Genomic DNA, 10,773 nt, shown 5'->3' on the forward strand with positions numbered 1-10,773 from the left:
AAGGAGCAGGCGCACAGTGCTCTCCTAAGTCACGTGAGCGGTGTGGGGGCGGAGCCGGGACAGGGGGGCCGGTTTGTTGTGGTCGCCATTTTGCTGGTTGCATTACTGGGTAATCGGGGCCCTGGCTTGCCGCGTCCGCCGGACACCCTCAGCCAGTGGGCAGGTCTGAGCTCGGGCTCCCCGAGCAGTTTGAGTCCCCTTACCCACGCCCTCAGGTAATGGTGTGGCGACGGGCGGGGCGGGGTGGCACGCTTGGGTGGGGGGCAGACTGGGATCCGCCCTGCCCATCCCCGCGAGACTTAGCAAGGGAAAGGAGGGGGCTTTGGGCCAGTGCAGCGGCGCCCAACTATTTACGGCCGGATTTCTGGAAGGGGCCCAGCCCGAGGGAGCCGTCTTAAGAGGGAGTCTGGGAGGGGGCAGCCCGGCCCCACTCCCGCCCTTTGTTTGGGCTCGGCTGCGCTGGCCGCTTCACTGTCGCCTAGCAACAGCTGCCCTGAGTGCTGATTGGCTAAACTCTTGGCGGCAACAACCAATGGCGTGGTTGTTGCCATGGGAGGTGCGGCCTGCCGAACTCTGTTGGGCCCCGCCCGCCGGGACTCCACCGGCCGGGGCGGGCTTGCGGGGTGGGGGGCGGGACGCCAGGGTCCCTGGGGGCGGGTGGCCACGCGGGGCGGGGCTGGGCCTTAGGGCGAGGGTTAACCCGCCCCTCCCCCGTCCACCTGCTGTCCCCTTCCCCCGCGTGCCCCGGTCTGACCCTCGTCCCCTCCTCTCCCCGCCCCCCTGGCGGCGGTGGCGGCGGCTGCTGTTGTCACCCACCGGGCCGCCTGTCCCGCTTGCCCTCACCGCCGCGGGACTGGCCAGGCCGGGGACAGGCGGCCACCTTCTCATCACCGCCGCCACCACCGCCATGCTGGCCGTTCGCCCACCGCACTGGGGGCCCCATCGCTCCCCAGCCCCCTGTGGGCCCAGCGCCAGCCCTGACCCGGGTAGGGGGTGGGAGCTGGGAGAGTCGGTCCTAGTGTGGGAGGGCCGGGGAAGAGGTTGTTTGTCGGTGAAGCCCCAGTAAAGGGGACCTGGAGTAGCGAGTCATAGGGTGGAACGGATCTGACAGGGGGAAGGCTCTTAGGGAGAAGATCTTGTTCTGGAGGACACTTTCAGGGAGCAACGTCTTGTGTGTTATTTAGGGATTTGGCTGTTGGGCCCTTCTAGGAACAGGCTCAATTGCAGAATGACCCGGTTTAGAAATATCTGATAAAGGGGATAGAGAGGATCCCAGTGTAAGGGAGGAAAAGACAGTGTCTCTTGAACTGTCAAGAACGGACATCTCCCTCTTGTTTTTCTAGGAGTAGGGGTCTTGGGATATGGGAAAGTCCTAGTGGGGAGGGGTCCCTGGTGCGGGAGACTCCTCTAGGGAGCTGTCCCAAAGGAAAGTGTGCCCTGGTGGTTGAAACACCCATAGCACTCACACATAAAGGAGTTCTTAGATAACCTTGATCTTTGCTGGGCACTCCACAAGGACTGCTGTGGTGTGAGAGATCCTGGAGTTCTCTAGACTCGATTTGAAATGGGGCCCTCACTGTGGCCCAGAAGACCCTGATGTTGAGGGAAGACCATGTGAAGGTTGGGTCTTTATCTGAGGAACTCCGAATGGGCACCAGCAGAAATGCAAAGAAAAATGAATTCTACTGCCCAGACTCTGCAGGGTTTCTGTCTTCTCTTTTGCTCTCCCAATTACTGGCCTTTCTCTGTCCTTCCTGGCCTGGCCCTGTATGCACTCCTCCCACCCTTGTGTGACTAACCATTCCCTTTTACATTTTGTCATTATGTTGCCTCATTTATTTGACTGATCATGTGCTGAGGAACACTGATTCGCCACTTGTTTCTGTCCCCTCTGCATTGCTACCTGGTGCCTCCCCCTTGCCCTGTGTTCTTCATGCCCACCTCTTTGCTTGACTCTGATCCACATACCCTCTTGTTCCATGTTGTCTCCCTGCTTCCTACCTGCTCTCAGGTCTCAGCGGCGGTGGCAGCCGAGGTGCAGGATGCGAGAAGGCGCCCCCCGGCCGGGCTCCCGCTCCAGGCCTCACACCCCTGTGGCCCTCTGAGCCCACCATGGCCGTCCCACCAGGCCATGGTCCCTTCTCTGGCTTTCCGGGGCCCCAGGAACACACACAGGTAGGCATTCACCTGGCTTCTTACCTGCTTGGGGGGCGAAAGAGACTGGGGATGAAAGGGTTCAGACATCAGCCTGATCTCTGAGGATGCTGGAGACCTGGTGATACTGGCAGGGTTTCAGGTAGGGTGGAAAGTCCACACTTACCCTGCTATGGGAACCAAATCACTGTGCTTCTCTGTGACCCTCTGTCTCTCACAGAGTGGTTAATGTTTGTCAGACTCAGAACTGTCACTGCACACAACAGGCCAGAATACAAGTCTTAGTGTCCACACCAAGCCAGAGGTCTGGAGTGAAAAACCTGGAAGGGAAATCAAGGGTATGGGAAGGAAAGTGAGCTGAGGATAGTGGGAAACCCAAGAAGTCTAATCCTGGTCCAAGAGCTTTAGGAACTGGGCATAGATCTGAGGCTGAGAACATGGAGCTACAGGGAAATCAACGGCCTGGGTCCCAAAACTGCTCTCGGGTGCAAAGACCCCAAGTTTCTCATTCAGGGTGTTCACTGGGATTCAGAAGAAAATAGAGAGAGCAGAGCTGCCCAGGGGCTGGGTGGGCGGTAAATCATTCACTCCATCACACAATGAACAGATGTCTGGGGGACCCCGGTGTGTGACAGGCCCTACACTCTCCCCCTGAAAGTTGGAGGTGAAGGCCTGTGTTCAGTGTCCGCCCGTCTCCACCGCAGGTGTTGCCTGAGGTGCGACTGCTGCCTCGGAGACTACCCCTGGCCTTCCGGGACGCAGCCTCAGCCCCGCTGCGCAAGCTCTCAGTGGACCTCATCAAGACCTACAAGCACATCAATGAGGTGGGTGGGGAATGGGATTCCCTGGCTGGGTGCTGGAAAGGGTCCTGGCTGCTTGCCCGGGTCACTCAAGGGTCCGGTTTCCTGGTTGCCTGAGCAGGTATACTATGCGAAGAAGAAGCGGCGGGCCCAACAGGCGCCACCCCAGGACTCGAGCACCAAAAAGGAGAAGAAGGTCCTGAACCATGGTTACGACGACGACAACCACGACTACATTGTGCGCAGTGGCGAGCGCTGGCTAGAGCGCTATGAGATTGATTCTCTTATTGGCAAAGGCTCCTTTGGCCAGGTGTGGGACTCCGCCACTCATCCTGTCTGGATGCAGACAGTTACTAACCTTACCCACGTTCCCCCTCTACCCCCAGTGTTCACTTGCTGCCAAGTCCTGTCCTGGCCAGTCTCTCGGGCCACTTAGTGTCCCTCTGTTTCAGTTTCTGTAGAAGTATAAATAACAAGACTCCACATAAGGGAACTATGTTATTTTGTATCCAGTACAAGGGATGTGAGCGCAGGGCTGTGAGTTGTTAGTTGGGAAGGTGTGGCTGGTGGGCCGCCCACCTCCCGGTCACTCTCCATGTCTCCAGGTGGTGAAAGCCTATGACCACCAGACCCAGGAGCTGGTGGCCATCAAGATCATCAAGAACAAAAAGGCCTTCCTGAACCAGGCACAGATTGAGCTGCGGCTGCTGGAGCTGATGAACCAGCACGACACAGAGATGAAGTACTACATCGGTGAGTGCGGGCGCCTGTGGGAGAGATACCACCACTAAGGGGCTTCAGGCTTCTCCACCACAGGGAGTCTCCTGCTGTGGTCATGGCTTTGCTCTTCTGCTTACCTGATTAGCAGTGGTCAGTGCTGATCCAGGGCTCACTAAGGGCCAGACTGTTGCAAACACTTGACATGAATTACCTCACCCCCGCCTGGTGACGGAGAGGGCAGCTTTGTGCACATGTTGGAGATAGGAAACTGAGGCACTCAGTGCTGTCACGTACGTGAAGTGACAGTTTATACACAACAGAATTAATTTGAGAAGTAGTGGTCTCTGGAACTCTCTCGAGATGTGTCCCATTCCTCTGGAAAGAGACTGATAGACTCTTAAAAGGATACCCAGTGCCCCTTGGCACAAAGATACCGCCAAAAGGAAGGCAGGTTCATTTGTTCATTTGGGCTCTTGGTGGTGCTTCTTAGGGTTTTGTTTTGCCATCCTAGGGATCAAACCTTCATACACACTAGGCAGGGGCTTCATCCCAGAACTACATCTCCAAATCCCTTTTTACTAAGTTATTTTGAGACAGAATTTCACAAAGTCATCCAGACGGGCCTTGAGCTTCCACTGTTTCTTCATCTGGAGACCTTGGTCTCTATGCCCTGCACCACCAGGCCTGGCTCTGTGGTGTAATGTGAAATGAGGAGGCCTGGAATAGTTTTGCAGCTCTATTAGAAGGTGATAGTGTGTTTGATTTTCCCTCTGCAGTGCTGGAGCTTAAACCTAGGGCCTTGTGCTTGCTAGGCAAACATGCTCCAACACTTCTTTGGTCATCCTTGCCCTATGCTAATATAACCCTCAAGTTATACCACCCTTTAGGGTTTTTTCTGTTTTTTATTTACTATTCCAGGCTGCACTGTGTGCCAAGCTGGGCCTGAACTCAACCATCCTCTGACTTAGTTTCCCAAATGCTGGGATTACAGTCATGTTTACTATTCCCTGCTGACAGAAACCTTCCTTTTGGTAAAAATCAGGAGGTTTGAGAGCCTCGGGAGAATTAGCATGCTTTGCGAGTCCACTGAGCCCAGGGCACATACACCTGAGGGCTCACTGCAGTTTAGCAGAGGTGGTTGCTGTGTGGCCCCAGGCCAACTGCCCTGTCACCTGTCTGTAAGCTGTTGCCTGTGGTTCCCCACAGTGCACCTGAAGCGGCACTTCATGTTCCGGAATCACCTGTGCCTGGTGTTTGAGCTGCTGTCCTACAACCTGTACGACCTCCTGCGCAACACGCACTTCCGCGGTGTCTCGCTGAACCTGACGCGGAAGCTGGCGCAGCAGCTCTGCACAGCGCTGCTCTTTCTGGCCACGCCTGAGCTCAGCATTATCCACTGCGACCTCAAGCCTGAGAACATCCTGCTCTGCAACCCTAAGCGCAGTGCCATCAAGATCGTGGACTTTGGCAGCTCCTGCCAGCTTGGCCAGCGGGTGCGGCTCTGACTAGGCAGGGCCAGTGTCTCGGGTGGGATGGCATGGGGTGGCTTTGTTTTGGTCCTGGGAGCTGATATCTGAGAGATGACATTGGGCATAGGGAGACCCCCTGGAGGGAAGGAGGGAATCAGAGATGAAGAGGGCCCGAGCAGACCAAGCAAGGAAGAAAGTGGGTGACCCCGAGGGGCAGGCAACTCCTCAGAGTAGTAAAGTTGAGATCTGAGCCTGAGCTCTGCTTTGCCTACTTGTGTTCTTCAGGTCACAGGTAGAAGACCTTTAAGTCTTGCAGCCTTGTGTAAGCAGACAGGAGTTACACTAGTTAGTATAATTCAGTATGGAATAGCCAGCCTCTCTTAAAAGGGGCCAGAGCTGGGGATGGAGCCAGGGTTAAGGCAGGCCAACGAAGACTGGAAGCTCAGCAAGACAGTGTCTGGTTTGTGCAGCCTTGCTGAGAGCCTCGAGGCTCCATCCTGTTCTCAAGCAGGGACTTGTCTTCAGTTGAATGTCAGTGAAAGCAGCAGGGGAGCTAGTGCGCTGACTACTGCCCCCTCCCCAGATCTACCAGTATATCCAGAGCCGCTTCTACCGCTCACCCGAGGTGCTCCTGGGCACACCCTATGACCTGGCCATCGACATGTGGTCCCTGGGCTGCATTCTTGTGGAGATGCACACCGGAGAGCCCCTCTTCAGCGGCTCCAATGAGGTGTGCCCCTGGAAGGGGTGTGCTGGAGGTGGAGGGGTGGAGCCTGGCCACCTGGCGCCCCTGACCGCCACCTGCCCGCAGGTGGACCAGATGAGCAGAATTGTCGAGGTGCTGGGCATCCCACCTGCGCCCATGCTGGAACAGGCACCCAAGGCTCGCAAGTACTTTGAGCGGCTGCCTGGGGGTGGCTGGACCCTACGAAGGACAAAGGAACTCAGGAAGGTGCGGCCCCTGCCCTGTGCCACTTCTCCCTCCCTGGGTGGCCCCTCACTCACACTTGGGGCTCCCCTCTCCCTATGTCTTTCCCTGTCTTTCTTCCCCCTTGTCTGTTCTTTCCTTCCTCCCCTGCCCACCCCATCCACCATCCCACCCCACAGCTCTTGTTAGCTTCTTTTCCTCTTCCTCTCTTGTGCCTCTGTTTCCCCATGTGTGTCTCCCTGCCCCTCCTGCCCACTGACGGCCACTCTCTTGCCCCCCCTCCCACCCCCTCCCTGCCAGGATTACCAGGGCCCCGGGACACGGCGGCTGCAGGAGGTGCTGGGCGTGCAGACGGGCGGGCCCGGGGGCCGGCGGGCGGGGGAGCCGGGCCACAGCCCCGCCGACTACCTCCGCTTCCAGGACCTGGTGCTGCGCATGCTGGAATATGAGCCCGCCGCCCGCATCAGCCCTCTGGGCGCTCTGCAGCACGGCTTCTTCCGCCGCACGGCCGACGAGGCCACCAACACGGGCCCGGCGGGCAGCAGTGCCTCCACCTCGCCGGCGGCCCTCGATACCTGCCCCTCCTCTAGCACCGCCAGCTCCATCTCCAGCTCTGGTGGGTGCCCAGTGTCAGATGTGTGCTGCAGGGCCCAGCCTGGGAGGCCTCACTACTGGTCCTCGTTCCCAGAGCCTTAGAGCTACCAGATTCTGAGCTCCAGGGTAAGGGGGTGGGTGCAACAGTCCCGCATGACCAACAGAATCTCCGAATCCAGGCTTGGGATTTAGCCCCTAAAACTGACTCTAGCCTCCCACACAATCTCAGATCCTAGATGTCAAAATTGGGCTTTTAGAGCCTTCACAAGGACTCTGGTCTCCAAGGTCAATCTTGGGGTGTAGGTGTTGAACAGACTCCACACATCTTAGCACCTCTGCCCTCTTTTCTCCATCCCGGTGTTTCCAGGAGGCTCCAGTGGCTCCTCCAGTGACAACAGGGCCTACCGCTACCGATATTGTGGGGGGCCTGGGCCCCCCATCACCGACTGTGAGATGAACAGCCCCCAGGTACTGTAGCTGTGAGTCCTCGGAGGGTGGTGGCAGGTGCCTGGGGCTCCAGGATCTCAACACTCCCCGTTCCTTTGTTTTTCAGGTTATACCCTCCCAGCCTCTGCGCCCCTGGGCAGGGGGTGATGTGCTCCACAAGACACATCCAGCCCCTACCTCTGCCTCGACATTGCCAGGGACTGGGGCCCAGTTACCCCCCCAACCCCGATGCCTTGGACGTCCTCCATCACCAACATCACCACCACCCCCGGAGCTGATGGATGTGAGCCTGGCAGGCAGCCCTCCAGAATGCTCTCCACCTCATCCAGCACCTGCCCCCCAGCACCCGGCTGCCTCAGCCCTCCGGACTCGGATGACGGGAGGTCGACCACCTCTCCCACCCCCTGATGACCCTGCCACTCTGGGGCCTCGCCTGGGCCTCCATGGCGTACCCCAGAGCACAGCAGCCAGCTCATGACCCTGCCCCCTCCCTGGGGCCCCTCCTGAAGCCATACCCCCCCCCCCCATCTGGGGGCCCTGGGCTCCCATCCTCATCTCTCCCCTTGACTGGACTTGCTGCTACCCAGCTGGGGTGGGTGAGGCCTGCACTGATTGGGGCCCAGGGCAGGGGGTCAAGGGAGAGGGGTTTTGGCCGCACCCTCCCCACTAAGACTGGACCCTTGGCCCCCTCTCCCCCCTTGTTTTCTATTTATTGTACCAAAGACAGTGGTGGTCCGGTAGAGGGGAGATTGCCCCTCACCCTAGGGCCCTAGGAGGGGGTGGGGGCAGGTAGGGGGAGATGGCCTTGCTCCTCCTTGCTGTACCCCCCAGTAAAGAGCTTTCTCACATGCCTGCCTGAGCGTTTGCAGGGCCTTGGCTCCCTCTCCTGACCCTCAGAGGCATGGTGGGGAAGGTTGTGTGGGAAAGGGTGCTTTGTGGTGTGGGTATATCCCTCCTGGGGACATCATACTTGGTGCAGGCATGGGGCAGTGGGAAGTTGGGCTGTAGAACCATAGACACATCCTGGATACAACGATCCTGGCCCACATTTTTCCAGGGTAAAAGGCCCCTTTCTGGCCTATTGCTGGAAATAGTAACATCCTGCACTCATCTGTCAGGGCTCTCATAGAGTCCACCAAGGAGTGGCTTTTTGTGTCAGGCTCTGGGTGTCCTCCACGGGCCTTCCTTGGTACTATCCAGACAGCCCATGGGGACAGATTTTTCCCCACCTGTGTCCAGCCCCATTCTGGAGTCATTGCAGAATATTGAGATTCTCGGGCAAAAAGACGCTCCCTGACTTTCAGGTAAGTGATTTTTGTTTCATGGCAATTTGGAACCAGCTGTCTCCCAATCAGTCTTGGAAGAACCACCTGGTTCAAACTGTTAAGCACTCACAACGGGCGGGCGCGGTGACTCCTGGGAGATGGAGTTCTGCTAGGCTAGCTCTATGCTCACTTTTCTTGGGGAACTACAAAGCCCAGAAGTCTCTGCGCACGTGGCTGGGGCCTGGTGTTCGCTGAGCTTTCGGCATTAGGGCCCGGATGTTGGCGGGTCAGGAGGACGGGTAGTGATTGGATAGTGTGCAGGGGCGGGGGGGTCGTGGTGCTGGGAGTAGTCAATCCACTTTACAGTGCCTGGGCGGGGCAATGGAGGGCACTTGCAGAGGCCGCGGTGAGCAAGGTCTTGGTCACTTGTGGGTCACTAGTGATAGTGATCTTTTTGAGAATGCCGGTTAAGATTTATTGGGGATCTTTGGTTATGTGGAGAGCTGGACTTTTTCGAAGGGGCTGAAGCACAATGAGAGGAAGGTGTACAGCCCAGTTTTTCTGAAACATAGAAGTAGGCTGCAGTAAAAGACTCGGGTCTGGCGGCTTGTGGCAGGCCCCTAGGCAGGAGCTGTCTGCGGTGTAACCGGGCAGGGGAGGTGCTGAGGAGGCCAGGAAAGGACAGGTGAACTTTCTAGACGATTGCATTGACAGGCTGAGTAGAAGGATGAGGAAGAGAGGGCCTGGGAAGGGAGGTCTCCTGCCCCATTGATAGTATCGGTTTGGTTTGTTTTTTTTGTGTGTGTGTTTGTGGTGCCGGGGATGGTACCCAAGGAACCCCAGATGCTAGGCAAGTGTTCTACACACCCAGCCTCCCAGTAAAAGACTTTGACTGAACAGTCCTAGAAGACCAGAACTGCGGTGACCTCTCCGAGTTTAGGCATAGTGAGGGCAGGTGGAAGTTACTTCTTGCCTAGGGTCACACGAATAGGAGATAGGCTCAGGTTGGCGTGTGTGTGTGTGTGTGTGTGTGTGTGTGTGTGTGTGTGTGTTTTTTACCAGTCCAAATTGATTTAGCAATGTGTATTTGAGCCTGGAGGCCTCAGCAGGACCAAATCATGTAGGCCCTGTGAGGAATGTAGAATGGGTGTGGGGCGCCATCTCTGTTTGTGGTTGAGAACTGCCCCAGGCTGACCTGATACCTCCTTGGGTATCTCCAGGGTACTCAGAGTTCACACCGGTGAACATCTATGACATCTTCATTGGTCTTCCTGCCTTCATCGTTCCCCATGTAACCAAAGAAACTCTGACCACCTACTTGTCCCTCCCTGCTGGGAAGCCTCCTAGATGCCATCTCACTCAGGGTGAACGCCCAATCCTTCCATGACCTGCGGGGCCATCATCACTCGTCTCTGCTCCAACCACACTAGCTAGCCTCAGGACCTGGGTGCGCGGTGTTCTCATTGCCTGCATCGTTTGTCTCTGGACAGCACGGCCTGACCACTCTGCTGAGTCGTCCTTCTGACGGCCCTGTCCGTTTTCCTTCATTTTCCTTCTTTAACGTTTTCCTTGGGTCAGGCATATTGCTGGCACATGCTGAAATCTGTCGCCAACCGCCTCCCCCTCCAGGAGCCCTTGAAGTCCTTGGAAGCAAGCATTTGGGTCACTTTATGCTTTTTCTCCCACACAGAAGAAAATGTGGCACCAGCAGGGCGTAGATCTGGACTCCACTCATCCCCTTCTGTACAGCTGAATGTTTCTGAGAGCTCAAGGCAGTCAGCAGGGATTTTGCTTCTGCAGTATACAATGTGGAAACAACAGAGGAGAAAGGGTGTGTCTCTGCCATGAAAGAACTCAGATAGCACAGCTATGGGGAGTGACCAGGATCAAGGGCATCGAAGGGAAACTTGATAGGTGCTTTTGGCTCCAATAAGAGATCCCAGCCCATGGGGTTGGCATCGGCTCCACCCAGAAAGAAGTATGTGTGTGGTGACTGACACCCAGAGGCTGAGGTCATACCTTGTCCTTCTCAGAGGACCGTGAGTCCCCACTGTCTGTACAGAGACTTGCAGGAAAATTTAAACAGTAGGACAGAAAGCAAGGTTAGCTGTGTTGGGATTCTGTTTGTTTGTTTTAGATTTATTTATGTGTATGAGTATTTTGCCTCTAGGTATGTCTGAACCATGAGCATGCCTGGTGCCAAAGAGGAGATTGGATTCCCTGAAACTGGAGTTAGGGATAGTTGTGGACCACTGTGTGGGTGCTAGGAACTGAACCTGGGTCCTGTAGAAGAGGAGCAAGAGCTTTTAACCACTGAGCCAACTCTCTAGGCCCAGCTGTATATTTTAAAAGGTTCCAGACAGGTGTTACCATGGCTACACTTAAAGACAGCCTTC

General features: G+C 56.6%; 1 protein-coding gene across 6 annotated transcripts; it reads left to right on the forward strand.

Moving 5' to 3' along the window:
* Window positions 1–63: 63 nt before the first annotated feature.
* On the forward strand, window positions 64–10,096 carry Dyrk1b (dual specificity tyrosine phosphorylation regulated kinase 1B). 6 transcript variants are annotated; one of them, XM_038338332.1, is made up of 12 exons: window positions 773–986; window positions 2,012–2,175; window positions 2,859–2,978; window positions 3,076–3,264; window positions 3,560–3,707; window positions 4,881–5,167; window positions 5,727–5,873; window positions 5,955–6,095; window positions 6,372–6,407; window positions 6,492–6,687; window positions 7,033–7,133; window positions 7,219–10,096. In XM_038338332.1, the coding sequence occupies exons 1-12, from the start codon at window positions 908–910 to the stop codon at window positions 7,588–7,590; spliced, it is 1,980 nt and encodes a 659-aa protein (XP_038194260.1). In that variant the 5' UTR covers window positions 773–907; the 3' UTR covers window positions 7,591–10,096. The 6 variants fall into 6 exon arrangements, 5 of the variants coding, with proteins under 5 accessions (XP_038194262.1, XP_038194260.1, XP_038194259.1 ...); XM_038338334.1 differs by lacking the exon at window positions 773–986 and adding an exon at window positions 64–215 and having other exon boundaries at window positions 6,372–6,687; XR_005286448.1 differs by having other exon boundaries at window positions 772–986; window positions 6,372–6,791; window positions 7,219–7,243.
* The last annotated feature ends 677 nt before the right edge of the window (window positions 10,097–10,773 follow it).

The sequence above is a fragment of the Arvicola amphibius genome, chromosome 8 (assembly GCF_903992535.2).
Source record: "Arvicola amphibius chromosome 8, mArvAmp1.2, whole genome shotgun sequence".
Classification (NCBI taxonomy): domain Eukaryota; kingdom Metazoa; phylum Chordata; class Mammalia; order Rodentia; family Cricetidae; genus Arvicola; species Arvicola amphibius.

Coding starts and splice junctions, on each gene's coding strand:
- Dyrk1b (XM_038338331.1), top strand. CDS start 908: ATGCTGGCCGTTCGCCCACCGCACTGGGGGCCCCATCGCTCCCCAGCC. Junction 3,265..3,559: donor GCAAAGGCTCCTTTGGCCAG/GTGTGGGACTCC, acceptor CCATGTCTCCAG/GTGGTGAAAGCCTATGACCA. Junction 6,096..6,371: donor GGACAAAGGAACTCAGGAAG/GTGCGGCCCCTG, acceptor CCTCCCTGCCAG/GATTACCAGGGCCCCGGGAC.